The sequence below is a fragment of the Leucoraja erinacea genome, chromosome 1 (assembly GCF_028641065.1).
Source record: "Leucoraja erinacea ecotype New England chromosome 1, Leri_hhj_1, whole genome shotgun sequence".
In the NCBI taxonomy this organism is placed as follows: Eukaryota; Metazoa; Chordata; class Chondrichthyes; order Rajiformes; family Rajidae; genus Leucoraja; species Leucoraja erinaceus.
In genome coordinates this window covers 83124697-83143464 of record NC_073377.1, presented here as the reverse complement: position 1 = coordinate 83143464, position 18768 = coordinate 83124697, and the positions used below count along the sequence as shown (strand labels likewise).

The following is an 18768-nucleotide window of genomic DNA, read 5'->3' as shown; positions in this document are numbered from 1 at the left end:
ATGGAATCGGAGTATGCAACCATTGTCTTTTTTGAAGAGGATGGATGAGAGCTTTGGCTTAAAGCCCAGGATGGAATTAATTTTAACAAATGTTTGCTTGCTGTCAGAGCAATATTTTAATGGCCTGCATTATCTGCAATTCGAACATTAAAAATGGCATGAAGGTGAGGGCAATGCTTAGGAAGGTACTGCAGATGCTGGTTTAAACTGAAGATAGACACAGAATGCTGGAGTAATTTAGCAGGCCAGGCAGCATGTCTGGAGAGAAGGAATGGGTGACGTTTCGGGTCGAGACCCTTCTTCAGACCGAAAGTCCCTTTCCCGTGACCTTCAGTCTGAAGAATGGTCTTGACCCGAAACATCACCCATTCCTTCTCTCCAGAGATCCTGTCCCACTGAGTTACTCCAGCATTTTGTGTTTATCTTTGGTTTAAACCAGCATCTGCAGTTCCTTCCTATACACACATCAGTCTGTCCAGTCGAGGGTACAATTGCCGATCGAAATACAACAGCGAATGTTCAAGCAAAGATCATAGAGCGGAGCTGATCTTTGTGTTCAAGGATGATTAATGCACCTGGCTCCAGTTTATGTACTTAACTTCATCCCGATCCCAGGGTGTATTTGCCCAAGGGCGTGCCGCACACAGAACCGTCGCGGTTCCTAATGGATCGGATTGGGAGTCTAAAATCGAATTATAATCTGATGTTTCCTGATGCAGGGTGTATTAATCACCAGTAAATACATGCTTTGTTCCCCTCTTTTCATTACATATGACAGCTTCTAAAATCAGCGCACACAATGCTTTGGGGGCCGTTTGAATGGGTGAAAAATACAGCGATTTTGAATCTTAGCCCAATATAGATATTTTCTTTACTTGTTTCAATGCGCTTAAAAGCAAATGACAATACAACATGATGATTCTTGCCACAAACAACCTAAAAAGCTTGTAATGATTATCATCTTATTAACATTTCACCTTTTCATTTTGGATCGAATAAATAAAAGTGAGACGTTTACACGGAATTCGGAAATTAATTTTATTATAAACAATAGACAATAGACGATAGGTGCAGGAGTAGGCCATTCAGCCCTTTGAGCCAGCACCGCCATTCAATGTGATCATGTCTGATCATCCACAATCTTTACCCCCTTCCTGCCTTCCCCCCATATTCCCTGACTCCGCTATCTGTAAGAGCCCTATCTAGCTGGGTAGCATTTTGGAGATTTGTAGAGAAATAGAACACTTAATGTTGTGGCACCGTTACTACAATCCGACGCTTAAAATGCCTGCGTTTTAAAATCTAAATATTTCTTTCCTGTAAAATAAATAGTTACACATGGTCATAGCTGGTTACCCTATATTCTGCTAATTGGTATTCATATATATATTTTTTAAACCGCGTAAATGATAAATTGCAGGATCAACGTGATTTTAAATGTTTTCTTCAGTTGTGATTAGTTAACGGTGTAAACCATTTGAAATAGAAACCAATAATATTTTCCCAAAACAAAAATCGAGGAAAAATGCCCTGAGTGCATGAATTCCTAATTCACAATTAAGAAACTGCATCAGATTATAATTTGATTTTAGACTCCCAATCCGATCCAACAGGAACCACGATAGTTCTGTGTGCGGCACGCCCTTGGGCAAATGAAATGCATCGTTCTTTAGATTCAGAACTGTGTTCTGCATTGCAACAATTTCATACATATTGAGCTCGGAGCTGAAGCGAGCGTCTGTAGTTTTAGAGCACGGCACAATTACAGGTAATCAAAAGAAAAATAATTAACTTTATCTAACACCTGGGTGAGAAGGCTCTCGACCCGAAACGTCACCTATTCCTTCTCTCCAGAGATGCTGCCTGGCCCGAACCGCTGTGTTACTCCAGCTTATTGTGTCCATCTTCGGAAATAAACCAAAGATCATACAGCGGAGTAAGATATAAACATAGAAAATAGGTGCAGGAGTAGGCCATTCGGTCCTTCGAGCCTGCACCGCCATTCAATATGATCATGGCTAATCATCCAACTCAGTATCCTGTACCTGCCTTCTCTCCATACCCCCTGATCCCTTTAGCCACAAGGGCCACATCTAACACCCTCTTAAATATAGTCAATGAACTGGCCTCAACTACCTTCTGTGGCAGATAATTTCCGAGATTTACCACTCTCTGTGTGAAAAATGTTTTTCTCATCTCGGTCCTAAAAGACTTCCCCCTTATCCTTAAACTGTGACCCCTTGTTCTGGACTTCCCCAACATCGGGAACAATCTTCCTGCATCTAGCCAGTCCAACCCCTTAAGAATTTTGTAAATTTCTATAAGATCCCCCCTCAATCTTCCAAATTCATGCGAGTACAAGCTGAGTCTATCCAGTCTTTCTTCATATGAAAGTCCTGCCATCCCAGGAATCAGTCTGGTGAACCTTCTCTGTACTCCCTCTATGGCAAGAATGTCTTTCCTCAGATTAGGAGACCAAACGTGTACACAATACTCCAGGTGTGGTCTCACCAAGGCCCTGTACAACTGCAGTAGAACCTTCCTGCTCCTATACTCAAATCCTTTTGCTATGAATGCTAACATACCATTCGATTTCTTCACTGCCTGCTGCACCTGCATGCCTACTTTCAATGACTGGTGTAGCATGACACCCAGGTCTCGTTGCATCTCCCCTTTTCCTAATTGGCCACCATTCAGGTAATAGTCCTACTTTCCTGTTCTTTCCACCAAAGTGAACAACCTCACATTCCTCACAAGTGGATAACTGACTAGCATTTTCCCCACTACCGATGTTAGACTAACTGGTCTGTAATTCCCCGTTTTCTCTCTCCCTCCCTTTTTAAAAAGTGGGGTTACATTAGGTACCCTCCAATCCTCAGGAACTACAGAATCTAAAGAGTTTTGAAAAATTATTACTAATGCATCCACTATTTCTGGGGCTACTTTCTTAAGTACTCTGGGATGCAGCCTATCTGGCCCTGGGGATTTATCGGCCTTTAATCCATTCAATTTACCTAACACCACTTCCCGACTAACCTGGATTTCACTCAGTTCTTCCATCTCATTTGACCCCCGGTCCAATGCTATTTCCGGCAGATTATTTATGTCTTCCTTAGTGAAGACAGAAACAAAGTAGTTATTCAATTGGTCTGCCATGTCCTTGTTCCTCATGATCAATTCACCTGATTCTGACTGCAAGGGACCTACATTTGTTTTAACTAATCTTTTTCTCTTCACATATCTATAAAAACGTTTGCAGTCAGTTTTTATGTTCCCTGCCAGTTTTCTTTCATAATCTATTTCCACTTTCCATTTGTCCACCTCTGCTGGACTCTGAATTTCTCCCAGTCCTCTGGTAGGCTGCTTTTTTCTGGCTAATTTGTATGCTTCATCATTTATTTTGATACTTTCCCTGATTTCCCTTGTTATCGACAGATGCACTACCTTCCCTGATTTATTCTTTTGCAAAACTGGGCTGAACAATTGTTGTAGTTCATCCATGCAGTCTTTAAATACCTTCCATTGCATATCCACCGCCAACCCTTTAAGAATCAATTGCCAGTCTATCTTGGACAATTCACGTCTCATACCCTCAAAGTTACCTTTCTTTAAGTTCAGAACCATGACACCCAGGTCTCGCTGCATCTCCATTCAGAATCCTTGTTTCTGAAAAAACAATGTCACTCTCCATCCTAATGAAGAACTCAACCATATTATGGTCACTCTTGCCCAAGGGGCCACGCACAACAAGACTGCTAACTAACCCTTCCTCATTACTCAATACCCAATCTAGAATAGCCTGCTCTCTCGTTGGTTCCTCTACATGTTGGTTTAGAAAACTATCCCGCATACATTCCAAGAAATCCTTATTCGTCAGCATTGCTGCCAATTTGATTCACCGAATCTATATGTAGATTCACCCAATCTAAATGTAGATTGAAGATAGTCCACTCCAAAGTTCATAGGCTGGATGCCATGAGCAAAGATTATAGATTGGAGCGGAGACGGAAGCCAGTTATGGAAATGGCGCTGAGGATTACCCATGACCTACTATGGCTTTTTGGACAAGTGGACTATCTTGCTCCCCTCTATGAACTTTGCTTGAGAGTTGAGGGGGAAATATTGTCCGGTCCTGGAGATTTCTGGCTTTTCTGTTTTCTGAAAAGCCTCTCCACCTCCTCTATTTTTATTGTTAAGGATGGAGAAGTGATGTTGTTCAGCACGGAGGGTGTGGGTAATTGGGTGTGAAGTGGTAATTGGAGTGGGGTAGGCGGGAAAGGGAATCTTACCCTAAGTATGTGTGAAGTGGTGAATGGGGAGGAATGGGTGTAGAAGAGCCCAGTCTTTGCAGACTGAGGTTAGGCTGTGAGTGGGTGTGAAGTGTTGGTTGGGGTGGGAAAGGGTCCAGACTGGAGTCTTGCTTTAAGTACGTGAAGTGGTGAATGGGGAGGAGTAGGTGCAGATGGGTTGAGTGCCGTTGGATCTTGTCATGTTTCGGAATTAGAGTTGTGCAACAAGCAACAATACCTTTTGTTCGTGTGACAGATGCCTTTTCTCTTGGATGGGTTTCAAAGTAAACTTTATTCCATTTTTCTTTAACCACAGCCTCCAACTTCATTGTTCCCCAGTCCCGCATGGCCTGTTTCTATCTCCTCCCAGTAATCCACAAACAGAATTGCCCTGACAGGCCCATTGCTTCTGCCTGTTCCTGCCCCAGTAAACTCACCTCCACACACCTCAATTCTATCCTATCCCCCTCTTGACCAATCCCTTTCCACCAATGTCCAAGATACATCACATGCTCTTCAACACTTTCATAGCTTTCAGTTTCCATTCTCCTGTTCACTGATCTTTACAATGGATGTTCAGTCCCTCTACACCTCCATCCCCCACCAGTAGGGCCTTAAGGCCATCCATCTCTTCCTCGATCAAAGACCCAACCAATTTCCCTCTACTAAAACTCTGCTCCGCCAAATGGAACATCCTCCCCACAAATAACCTCTCCTTTGTCTCCTCCCATGTTCTCCAAATCAAAGGTGTAGCCATGGGCACTAAGTGTTTAAGAAGGAACTGCAGATGCTGGAAAATCAAAGGTAGACAAAAATGCTGGAGAAACTCAGCGGGCGAGGCAGCATCTTTGGAGCGAAGGAAATAGGCAACGTTTCGGGCCGAAACCCTTCCTGTCTGAAGAAGGATTTCGGCCCGAAATGTTGCTCATTTCCTTCACTCCCTCGTTTGCTGTCTCCGTGTGCGGACGTGGCGCCGACGGACGAGAGGCTGAAGCAAAGAAGTCGAAGCCAATGAACCGAATGGAAACGAGGCCGAAACGCCAATAAACCGAAAGATTACAAAGACGAAACGCCTACTAACCGAAAGGATGGGACGCCTAAATACAAACTAACTGAAAGGGCAGGACGCCTAAAAGCCAACGAACTGAAAAGCTGCATAGCCTAAAAGCAAACATACAGAGTGGCCGCTCTGTCCAAACGCTACCTACCCCAAATGCGACGTCGCATACAGGCCAACAGAAACGTCCAATAATAGACATGACGTTGCCGGGGGACGGGACTTGTCAGTGATTGGTCCAGACCCGCCCGTCCATGGCGTTTTAACAGAGCGGCCAATCGGTAAGTTTGCTTTTAGGTGACACAGCTTTTCGGTTCGTTGGCTTTTAGGCGTCCCGCCCTTTTTGGTTAGTTTGCCTTTAGGCGTCCCATCCTTTCGGTTAGTAGGCGTTTCGGCTTTAGACTCAATCGGTTTATTGCCGTTTCGGCCTCATGTCCATTCGGTTCTTTGGCTTCGACTTCTTTGCTTCGGCTTCTTGTTTGTCAGCGCCACGTCCGGATACCGCTGCCTCGCCCGCTGAGTTTCTCCAGCATTTTTGTCTGCCATGGGCACTAGCATGGACCCAAGCTATGCCTGTCTTTTTGTCGGTTACATCCAACATCCTTTTTCCAGGCACACGCTGGCCCTATCCCCCAACTCTATCTCCGCTACATCAATGCCCACATTGAGGCTCCCTCCTGCACCCCTGCAGAACTCATGAACTTTAACTTCAACATGAACTTTCACCCTAAATTCACCTGGACTATCTCTGACACCTCTCTCCCCTGTATTGATATCTCTGTCTTCATCACAGGAGATGAGTATTACAGACCTACTGACTCCCACAGTTATCTGGACTACTAGTCTTCCCACCCTGCCTCTTGTAAAGATGCCATTCCCTACTCTCAATTCCTCCGTCTCCGCCGTATCTGCTCCCAAGATAAGGTGTTCCATACTTGGACATCCGAGATTTCCTCATTCATCAGAGAACATGGGTTCCCCCCTTCTGTCATAGATGGGGCTCCCACACGTGTCACCTCTGTGTCCCATAGTTCTGCTCTCGCCCCCCGCCCCCTTCCCCCCAAACACAACAAGAACAAAGTTCCTCTGGTTCTCACCTTTCACCCCACCACCCTCCCCATCCAACACATTATCCTGCAACATTTCTGTCACCCCCTATGGGATCACACCACTAATCACATCTTCTCATCCACCCCTTTCCGCCTGCCACAGAGAGCTCTCCCTCTGCAACTCCTTGGTTCACTTATCCATTTCCACCCAAACCTCTGCCTGCCCAGGTACTTTCCCCTGCAAGAGCAGGGGGTGCAACACATGTCATTATACCTCCTCCCGCGACTCCATCCAGGGACTCTGACAGTCCTTTTAGGTGAGACAGAGGTTAACCTCATCTACTACACCTGGTTTTCCCAATATGGGTTCCTATGCATTGGCAAGACCAAACGTTCACTCGATGACCATTTCACTGAACATTTCCACTTTTTCCGCCAAGTCTCGCAGGCTCTCCCAGTTGCCATCCATTTCAACTACCCTTCCCATTCCCACACTGACCTTTCTGTCTTGGGTCTTCTCAATTGCCAGAGTGAGGCCCCAGGCAAACTGGAGGACCAGCACCTCATACTTTGCTTGTGTAGCTTACAACCTATAGTATCAACATTGAATTCTCTAAATTTTGGCAACTTCTATTAACGCTTCCCTCTCTTCCCCCCTTGCCCCCTTCCCCCATCTTAGTCATTGAACCAGTTCCACAGTTCACAACATTGTATCCCTTTTGAAATCACACCTTCCCTAGCTAACACCATTGTTGTCATTTGCTGCTGGTCCTGATAGGTCCTGGTCTTTTCTCTCCTACATCTTATCACCCCCCTTGCCTCCGACTTTCAGTCTGAACAAGAAGGAAACCAGAAACGTCACCTAACTTTTTTTCTAGAGATGCTGCCTGACCTGCTGAATTATGCAATTACTTTGTGTCTATATTTGGTATAAACCAGCATTTGCAGTTCTTTGTTTCTACATAAGATTGCTGAGGTGTTGTCTCATAATCATCAGCTGAAAAGGATTTTCTCTGAGTGTTTCGAAAAAAATTTACATTTGTCATCAACTCTGGCCCATAGAGCTTCGATATACGGTGGCAGTTCTGTCGTGCCATTTTTTTGATAGCTACATCTGATGATAAATGAAGTACTGATGCACTCAGTATTATTCTGTTCCATTCTAACCAGAATTTTTGAAACAATTTTTTAGGAGCCATCTTCAGTCATTTGCACAAGTGAAAAATTGACAGTGATAGTAATTTCTATGTTTCTAGGTTTCTATATGCTTATTTTGTCACAAAGTCATATAGCGCTGAAACAGAACCTTCAGCCCAACTCAGCCATGCTGACCAAGATCCGCCATCTAAGCTAGTCGCATTTGCCCAAGGTTGGCCTGTATTCCTCCAAATCGTTCCTATCCAAGTTTGTGTCCAAATGCCCAGCACTGGATCTGTCTTAACTACTTCACTTGTCAGCTTATTCCATATATCCACCAACCTCTGAGTGAAAAAGATGCCACTCAGATTCCCACAATCTTTCCCTTCTCACCCGAAACATTTGCAGTCTAGTTCTTGACACCCCTAACCTGGGAAAGCGTCTCTGTGCATTCAATCTATTTCCTTCATGATTATATCCTCCTCTATAATATCACCGCTCAGCGTCCTGTGCTCCAAGGAATAAAATACCGCTCACTATACCTCAGGCCCTCATATTCTGCCTGCATCCTCAAATCTTCTCTGCACTCTTTCCAGCTCAATGATATCCTTCTTATACAAGAGTAACCAAATCTCACCAGTGTGTGTGTGTGTGTGTTCACATCTACTCGAAGAAACGATGCGCAGACACCACATATTTTGATGTCATAAAGTTTTTTGTGCCATAATTTTAAGTATGAAAGACTATTTTTGGCTGTATTAATCAGCAAGTTTCTGTCCTTGAATAGGATTGGATTGGATTCCTTTATTGTCATTCAGATCTTTCGGTCTGAATGCGAATGCGAATATCTATATTACTAAAAGTCTGATCTTGACCACTTTTGGCCCACTGTGCTGCGATTTCCGAGAGAACGCCGCCGCCTATGGCCGTCATTTTTGGCCACCTTGCTCAGAGCCCCCTCCGCCTTCCTGGACCGGAGGATTTTTCCCATCGATGACAAATCATAGATATTTTAACGTTTTAAAAAAATTTACCATTCTTTCTGCTGCCCCTGCTGGAGGGAGGGGGAGGGACTATAAAACCAGGAAGTTGTATGCCTCACTCAGTCTCTGCAAGATGGATGAAGGCAAAGGGTCACGTCTCTATGAGCTCTGAATAACACAGAACAAATGTCTACTCAACTGTGAGTCCCCTTAATGTGGTTTGAAAATGAAAATATGGTTTATTTGAAGTAAAAAGGCACTGCCTGCAAATGGTTGTTTGGGTGCTTTGGCGAAGTTAAAAGGCACTACTTACTGCAAATGGTGGCTTGGGTGCTTTGGCTTGAAGGTAAAAGGCACTACTTACTGCAAATGGTGGCTTGGGTGCTTTGGCTTGAAGTTGAAAGGCACTACTTACTGCAAATGGTGGCTTGGGTGCTTTGGCTTGAAGTTGAAAGGCATTACTGCAAATGGTGGCTTGGATGCTTTGGCTTGAAGTTGAAAGGCACTATTTACTGAGAATGACAGTTTGGGTGCTTTGGCTTGAAGTTAAAAGGCACTACTGCAAATGCACTTACTTCGTTTGCACTGTATATTGATTTTAGATAAAACGCTACTACTTACGGCTGTGATTTTTGGCCATCTTACTCAGTCCCCTTCTGCTCAGCAGGGTATTCTTCCCATCAATGAAAAATAAGTGTTATTAGTGTTTAAAAATGTTGAGAATCTCTCTGCTGTCAATCACGCCATGAAGGCTACACCTTTTCTGGTGGGAGGGGGAGGGGTTATAAAACTCGAAGTGTGGGTGTGGCTCAGTCTCTGCATGATGGGGCAGGGAGAAATCATGACTGTCTGAGCTGTGAATCAACTGAACACACTGAATGTCTACTGAACTGTGAGTTTGGTGTTTTGTGTGGTTTTATGGTGGTTTCACCCTGCATGAAATGGTATGAAACTGCGCTTGAAATTGGCGGCCTTGCACCCTGCTTGAAATGGAATGAAACTGCACTTGAATTTGGCGGCCTTGCATCCTGCTTGAAGTGGTATGAAACTGCACTTGAATTTGGTGGCCGAGCTCCCTGCTCAAGGTGGTGAGAAACTGCACTTGAATTTGGTGGCCTTGCACCCTGCTTGAAATGGTAGGAAAATGGATTTGAATTTTATGACCTTGCACCTCGCTTGAAATGGAATTTCAAGGAATAGCCACGAGTCAACTGCCAGCCCACCAGCCGTGAGTGAGCTGCCAGCAGATCAGGCTTGAGGTACTGAGCTGCCACCCCAAGAACCCATACCAGCGCTCCAGAAAGCCCCCCCCCACTGGCCACCAATATTGGAATTGGTGGAGAGGTGGAATTTTGTGTTGGGGGACCAGCCCTCCCGTGTGAACATGGGACTCAACGGGTCCCACTTAGTCTAGTCTATATACGTAATTAAAAGTCTCATCTTGACCACTTCCTTTCTGCACTATATATTGATTTTAGAAACAATGCTACCATATATCGCTATGATTTTTGGTCATCTTACTCAGAGTCCTCCTCTGCTGAGCAGGCCCCGAGGATTTTTCCCATCGGAGAAAAATAAAAAAGTTGAGTGTTAAAAAAACCTTGAGATCCTCTCACCCGTCAATCACCGCGATGAAGGTAACGCCCCTTCCGGGGGGGCGGGGGCAGCACTATAAAGCCTTGGATGCCTGGATGTAACTCAGTCACTCTGCAAGATCGCGAGGGAGAGGCCACGTCTCTCACCTAAGCTGTGAATCAACTGAACTATGAGTCTGCAATGTACTTGCAATACATGATTTGTTAGCCCTTAATGACAATGCCATGAGTTGTTTGGCCTGCTGCCCTGCCTGTGCTTGAAACTGCAATGCTTTATTAGGTCTGACTGTTTGGAAGGAATAAATACTTTATTAGGTCTGACTGTGTTTGGTTCAAAAATCCCGCTCATTTTGTAACTTCCGCTTGGTGGACAGGTCGCGCTGATTGTGTAATTTCCGGTGGGTGCAGAGGTAATGCTGATTGCGTAATTTCCGGTAAGTGCAGAGGTCACCCTGATTGCGGAAGTGCCGCTGACTGCGGAAGCCCCAAAGTGGAGGAACCGTGTGAGTCGTGTAAGTTTACTGCCATATATATGGTGTGTGAGTCAGTGAGTGTGTGTGTATGTGTTTGAGAGTGTGTCTGTGTATGTGAGTGTCTGTGTGTGTGTGTATGTATGTTTGTGTGTGTATGGATGTTTGTGTGTGTGACTGTGTGAGTGGTCTCAGTGACTGAGCTGCCAGCCCAAGAATCCATTCGGCCCACAATGTCTATACTAGCCCTCTGGAAACCAGTCCCTTCAGCCCACAACACCATGCTAGCGCTCCAGAAAGCCCCCCCCCCCCCACACACTGGCCTGCAATGTTGGAATTGGTGGAGAGGTAGAATATTGTATTGGGGGACCAGCCCTCCCGTGTGAAGCTAGGACCAAACGGGTCACATTTAGTCTAGTACTGTATAAAAATAGATGAAACATAATTTTAAAGTACATTTAAGATCCTGACCAATTTTATACATATTTAATGTAATTTTATGTAGGGTTATTCGAATTGGTTTCAACAGAAATATGGGAAGAAAATATTTTTTCAAAATAGGGGCAATTTTGCTAAATTGGCAATTGCGTCCTAATCAAAATCTTTGCCCCCCCACCCCCGTGGTGTCAATTGAAACCACATTTACCGAGAGGGAAAGATCAGGAGCCAACTGTAAAGGTCACTTGGAAAGGAAACAACAAAGATTGTCATTAAGAATGGAAGAATGTAATGAAAAAGTATGGAACAAGTTCATGAGAGGAACGGGGGATGGAATAGTAATTCAGGTGATTGCTGTAACTGAGAAGACATCCTAGCCCTCACTGCAGATATGGGGACCATGAACTAAGTAAGAAACCAGTAAAGAAGTGAATCTGTGCGAACAGTGAACATTAAAATAAACTGCTGGACAGTGAGCTGCTACAGAAATTAGACCCTCGTAAATTGAAAAAAAAAACCATATGGGGTGGGGGGGGATACAGACATATTGGGGAGCTACAGGTGCTGGTTTACTACTTAAAGGGAGAGAAGACCAGGCAACGGTGATCAATGTAAGAGTTATTGACATGGGAAACAACTGGAATGAAATGCTCAAGGATATCTAAAGCATCTTTCACAACTATAGTTCGTTCAAATTTACATTTATTGTCTCATGCACCAATTGGTACGGTAAAATTTGGGTTGCCATAAGCTATATGAATAAAAACACAACACACAATAGAATTTAACATAAACATCCCCACACAGCTGAATCAGCGTTTCCCACTGTGAGGGATGGCAATAAAGTTCAATCATCTTCCTTCCTCTTTGTTCCCCGTGGTCGGGGCCTCCACAGTCGCCTCTACGGCGGCCCGATGTTCAGGCCCTCTCGCCAGGATGATCAAAACTCCGACGTCACAACATAAGAACATTTTCAGCGGCTTGGAGTTTCCGAATCAGCCACTTCCTACCGAGACCCTGGCTCCCAAAGTCTTCAGGCCAAGCTGGGCAGAGATTTAACACTGACGGCTCTCGGCAACGGGATCCCAGGACTCCGCGATGTTAAGGTCAGCGCCGCCCGCGGCTGGAAGCTCCGCAGACCACAGCTCCACGGTTAAAATCGGCAGTCCCAGCACTCCGGAGCTCCACACGGCGACGCCAGTAAGACATCGCCCGCTCCGCGATGGTACTTCAGTGCTGCTCCACTGCTGCAGCTGAAGGTCTGGCCAGTCTCCCGCAGGAAAGGCCGCACCTTTAGAGGGTGCGGGAGGGAGGGAGAGAAGGGGAAAGAAGGGGAGAGAAGGACAGAGAAGGGGAGAGAAGTGGAGAGAGAAGGCGAGAAAGAAGGGGAGAGAAGAGGGGAGAAAGGGAGAAAAGGGGGGGGTGGGAGTTTAATAAAGTTAGCTGGCGGATCTTCTGGGTCCTGAAAACCAAAGATCCTATAGGATCTTTGCTGAAAACTCCAATGAGCTAATCAAAATGGCCGGTCAGTGAAGGAGATTGCCTTCGACTGCCTGTAAGTAAATAGCAACCCCACTCCACTGGCTTCGACCAAACGGCAACCTAAGTTTAGTTGAGGCGGTTTTGGTTTTGTTGAAGTAATCGCATGAACATAGAAGAAGCCATGACTACGCGGAAACCATTTTCGACCATTAGGGAGAGTGACCAAAACCTCCGGGAACCTCACGGAAACCTTGGGTGGGGCACAAGGTCTCCAGAGGTTTCTGTTCAGGTTTCCTAAGTGGGACAGGGGCATAAGAATGATCGAACTGGGAAGGGGGTGGACTGGTTCTCTTCCCAGTTCTCCTACCAGTAATTTGTAACTTGGACATGGAAAGGAAATAAGCTCACTCTCGAGTAATGCTGCCATTTAAGCTCAAAGGGACTTAACAATCTCTCATCCCTCAGGACACGATGGATTGTCATTAAATTTAAGTCCTAGGACGAGCCTCTGCACGTTAGGGTGGCACAGCGTTAGAGTCGTCTTCGTGCAGTTCCAGTGACCCGGGTTTGATCCTGACTGCAGAGTTTGTAAGTTCTCCTCATGACCACATGGGTTTTATCTGGATGCTCCAGTTTCCTCCCACACTCCAAAGACGTACAGGTAGGTCATGTAGGTTAATTGGTTTTGGTAAAATTATAAATTGTCCCGAGTGCTAATGTACGGGGATCGTTGGTCAGCGTGGACTCAGTGGGCCGAAGGGCCTGTTTCCATGCTTTATCTTAAACTAAACTAAACATTGTGCTGCCTGCAATGACTTTTTTTTTTCTGTTGGTGAGCATCAGGCCCGCTCAGTGGCATTTTTCTGTGGAGAGGCAGCACAAAATTAACAGATTTAAATGCCTGTTGGCTGCACATGATTTATATTTAACAAGTCCACACAGGTATTCCCTCAGATTGAGAACCCCAGCTGCGAAAATGACGAAGGAGTTGGCTCCAGATGCCAATCACTCAATGTCATTACTCCTTCATTGCTGGGAGATGGACAGTGGTTTTAGTAATGTATTTATTTCTCAGAGTGCGGGCATCGCTAACAAGGCCACCACTTGCTTCCGATACCTAAGTGTTCTTCAAAAGATGGTGGTCAGCCAACCTCAGAACAGCTGCTGTCCTTCCAGTGAAGATGTTTGCATGATGCTGTTGGGTCGGAAGCTCCAGGGTTTTTTCACAACCACAATGATGATGAGATATTCCCAAATCAGTATTTCATGCAACAACCCAAGCAAACCCCTGTCCCTGCACCACCCTCCAGTTGCAGAAGTTTTCCATGATTAAAACATTTAATCATTACATTTTTCAATGACTAAAACATACATACAGAGAGCTTTACATTGATTACCGTTAACCCGAACACAATCTTGTGATCAACCTCACCAACATAAAATTGGCAAAAATGACTGATAAAAGTCCAAATCATGCACGATCAGACTGATACACAATGTAATGCTAACTCAGCCACATGGAAGCATTGTTTGCTATATTTATCAGGGAAAGCAATTTAATTAACAGTACAAAAGGAAAATGGTGCAGGTGCTGGAGGCAGCAAATTGTGCAAAGAGGCAGCATCTATGGAATGAGTGATAGTTTCTCTGTTATTTATTATACTGAGCAATATTTATATTCTTAATGAGAGAAGTGTATTTAATCTAATGGACAATATCTGATTTTTGACAATGATTACCTAAAGTAATTAATTCAAGTAATTCAAGTAAATATTATTATTCAGCGTTTTCATCATTTAAGATTATAGTTAACTTTTTTTTCACTTAACCAAATAACTTACTGTAGCTCAATTGAAAGTGTGTGAAATTAATCAATATTTACATTGGCTCATATGATACAGAATATGCCTTTATGTCAGTGATTTCTAGCCACTGATACTTAGCACGTGATTTGAAATTACATCCATTGACTGCCTATGTGTGGATGGTAAAGTTAAACAAAGTGACAGAGGAAAACCATCGTAAAACATTCAAATACCAGATGACAAATCTGTAAACTTATAAACATTGCCCTGGGGACATTTTTCATGAATAGAACAAAATAGTGAAATAGTGTTAAGAATGCATAGGACTAGCGAGACCAGAGTTGGAATATTCATCTTAGCTCTGGTCTTCCTCTCTATAAAATGATTTACAAGGATACTAGAACTGAGGATCTGGAATGTATCATGAAATGCAGAACTGGACCCTTAAGGCTAAAGATTTCCTGATGGAGGTTCCCACGATTATGAAGGGGTTTAACAGAATAAATATAGGGAAGATAATAATTCTTATTAGAACATAGAACAGTACAGCACAACAACGCCCATCGGCCCACAATGGCAAACATGATGCTAAATTAAACTAATCTCTTCTGTCCATTTTACATTCATATTCCCTGCATACCTGTGTACCTATCTTGCAGCTTCTTAAAAGACACTATTGTATCTGGGGCCATCACTACCCCGGCAGCACGTTCCAAGTACTCACCAAGTACTGCCCGACACATATACTTTAAATGTTGCCCTTTTCACCTTTGAGCTATCCCTTCAGGGAATGGTAAGAACATGGGATTTGATCCTATATGCAGTATTTGAGGTGAATTACGAAATAATGTAAGGGAAAACTGATTAGGCATATGAGGAACAATGGAATAGTAGAAATGTGATGATCGGTTTAATGGAGTAGAGTGGGAAATGGTTTATGTGGAGCAGAACCGCTAATGTAGGTCAACTTCGATGGACAAGATGATTCTGTGCTAAATATCTATGTGACTCGGCAAAGGGTAGAAATATTCCAAAAAGAAGCTCTCAATTAATTTCTTCATAATGGTTCCGATCAGACTGGCGATGACACAATTAGTCCATGGGCTTTGTCTCATTCAGTTCCAGAGATTCTGTTGCACCTTTGAGGTCATGATGCTTCTTCAGACAATGCCTCACCCGCCTGAATGTTTTCACTGGAAGAGTTCAAATCTGGAGGATATACATTTACACTTGAGGCCACTGCTAAAAGCACATAAACACAGCACAATTTATTTATTTATATCATATAAATTGTCACAAATGTAGTGATTTAAGTTTTTTTAAATATCAAAATAGGAAAAGATTATTGCAAGTTGTAGTGTTTAAGAAAGAATTGCAGATGTTGGAAAAATCAAAGGTAGACAAAAAAGCTGGAGAAACTCAGTGGGTGAGGCAGCATTTATGGAGCGAAGGAATATGCGACATTTCCGGTTGAGACCCTTCTTCAGACTGATGAAGTACTCAATTAATTTAATAATGGTTCCGATCAGATTGCTGATGATGCAATTAGTCCATGGACTTTGTCTCATTCAGTTCCAGAGCTTCTGTTGCATCTTTGAAGTCAACATTCAACATCAAGTCTGAAGAAGGGTCTCAACCTGAAACGTCGCCTATTCATTCGCTCCATAGAAGCTGCCTTACCCGGTGAGTTTCTCCAGCTTTTTTGTTTACCATTGCAAGTTGTAGGATCTGTGATGTAAGGCCCTGCTCTGGGTCTTAACGTTGGAGCCCCCAGTGGGCGATGGCAAGTCCTGCGGCCGTTAAAGCCACCCCGGGCAATGTCAGGCTTCGCTCCGTTTTCAGCCCCGCAACTCGGACGGGAGAAGCTGCCGCCGCGGGAGCTCCAAAGAGCGGTCTCCCACATGGGACCCGCGAGCTCCCGATGTTATCGTCCACCTGGCCTACGGCTGGAGCTTCCGAAGCTCCGAAGTCGGGTCACAGTCGCACGCCACCACAGCTCTCCAAGCTCCAAGGCCAGCCAGCCCCACAATGGTGAGTCCCCAGGTCGCTCCAGCTGGAGGCCACTCCACGGTCCTAGGCCCCAGCGACACCGGAGATCCAACAGGGAAAAGGTCCGGTCTCCCGCCAAAAGTCCCCCCCCCCATATACACAGTTAAAAACAATATAAAAACCACAACAAACTATACACTCGACGGAACATTAAAAAAAAAGGACAGGCGAACTGCAGGGGCTGCAGCCATTACAGTGCCACAATTTTGTTGACCAGAAGCATCACCAGATTTGGGGAATTGGGTTCAGCAATCACGATGTAGTCGTCTCTACAATGAGAAAACGCCTGGTGTGGGAGAGGGGAAAGATTTAATAGGATCCTGAGGAGCAACTTTTTCACACAGAGGATGGTGAATATATGGAATGAGCTGCAAGTGGAGGTCGTTGAGGCAAGTACTATAACAGCATTTAAAATCACACAGAGGATGATTTGATATAACTGTGAGCAAATGGGACTAATGTTGATGTTGCCTGGGTTTGCAAGTGGAGGTCTTTATTCTCTTGTTAAGGGGGGCAAGTTCTAGAGGGACAGCAGAGTTTTAAAAAGCTTTTACCTTTGAGATAGGGGATTACGTGGATAGAAAAGGGACTGATTTAGATATGAGGGGGGCTAATTGAGTGAGCAATGAGAAATGCAGGCAGGTGGACTTGTAGCATATGGTTATATAGCATAGATGGAGCATCTTTGCCCATCATAGTCAAGTTTGGTCAAAGGGCAAGATCTTTGCCGAAGGGCATATTTTTGTCTCCTGTTCAGCCCTCAACCCAGTTTTGAGTGGCCATTCATTGCCATACCAGCACCTCCACTAACAGATTTCTGCCAGCAATTGTCATAACTGAGGCAATCATTAGCTAAGGATGCCGGCTGATAACTGCTGAATATATCAATCCCTTTCAGTTTAGCACTCTATGGATTTGGAAGGTGCTTGAGCAGCTTGTTATGATTTCTGAAGCTGCCAGTCAGGTATCCCAATACTTTAAATACAATACATGTAGCAATGTTGCACAATGTGCTCCTGGGTGTGCTGTAACTGTTTATCCATGGTCGAGGATTGTATCCTAAAGCTCAATTTATGCTTTTATTGATGAAAATGAACACTGGCCATTTGGAGATGTCCAAAGGTATGTATTGAGAATAGTGGACAGAAATAGTCAGTCTTTCTGACAAATACTGTTTGACTGTGTTACGACCATCAAGGTGATTGACCCTGGATGGAGTTAAATTACATTTTCAGTAATTTGACATGAAAAACAGACACTAACATATCCAATTTCTAGGTTTATTTATCTTGTTTTACCATATTTTTATGTTTATCTTGTATCATGAAATTTCATATAACATAGAACAGGACTTTGGCCTAAATTGTCCGTGCCAAACAGGCACGTGTTAAACTAGTCTCTGCTTGCACCTGATTCATATCCCTCCAATCCCTGCATATCCAAGTATCTATCCAAAAGCCTCTTAAATGCTGCTAATGTGCTGCCTCCACCACCACCCTTGGCAGCTCATTCCACGCACCCACCACTCTCTGTAAAAAAATATCTCCACCACGCATTGTCTTTAAACTAGCCCCTCTCACCATAAGGCTATGCCTTCTAGTCTTTAATATTTCCAACCTGGCAAACAAGTTGTGACTGTCTACCACATCAGTTGTTGTCATAATTTTATAAACTTCTATCAGATCTCCCCTTATCTCTGATGCTCCAGAGGAAACAATCCATGTTTGTCCAACCTCTCCTTATAGCTAATAACCTCTTATCCAGGCAGCATTCTGGTAAATAGAATATAATCACTTACATTCTACTTCCCCATTTTTCTAAAAGTAAATGGTACAAAATTAAAACTGCTGAATTTCTTCAAGATATAACAATATGTTACCTGTAAAGTCCCAGTAACGTTTCATAGCAAAACAAATCAATGTGGACAGGAGCATTGAGATTGCAGTATATAACTAGAAACAAAAACATACATGATTTAATAGATCATTTTTGAAAGCTTCAACAAGTATAACAATTACAGAATGCACTAAGTTTTGCAGACCATATTGGTGAATAAATATTCTGCACCAGATACCATAGATATTTAATTCTTATGTGGAAACTGCAACTTGCTTTAGTTCGATAAACCATTGACAAATATTTGACCATTTGGATGTTAAGCAATAGCTGGGCACAGAACACAAATGTAAAAAGTTTGAATGTGTAGACATCACAGAAACATTATTAATGGAGAGGCACACTGCATGACAATTTATTTGGCAAGCATGTATTGTTTGCGAACACATACCTTGCTGTGAATTATATTGTGAATTATCGAGATGACAACATTGCAAATCTCAATTAATGCAAATATACCTAAAATGATTCCAATCATTTCATGAAGATGATGCCGATTAAAATTCAAAATCATTTTC

General features: G+C 43.7%; 1 protein-coding gene across 4 annotated transcripts in view; it reads right to left on the bottom strand.

Annotated features, from left to right (window-relative positions):
• Nucleotides 1-11658: 11658 nt before the first annotated feature.
• Nucleotides 11659-18768, bottom strand: part of LOC129698744 (protein sel-1 homolog 3-like) — a 71339-nt gene continuing 64229 nt past the window's right edge. The window contains exons 24-25 of one of the 4 annotated variants that reach the window (XM_055637970.1): nt 18234-18306; nt 11659-12309 (exon numbers count right to left, since the gene is read on the bottom strand). In XM_055637970.1, coding sequence (XP_055493945.1) covers nt 12074-12309; nt 18234-18306 — 309 coding nt within the window. In that variant the 3' untranslated portion in view covers nt 11659-12073. Of the gene's footprint in view, nt 12310-12544; nt 15548-16494; nt 16641-18233; nt 18307-18768 lie in introns of those variants that run through there. The other 3 variants (XM_055637985.1, XM_055637977.1, XM_055637990.1) reach the window with 3 other exon arrangements.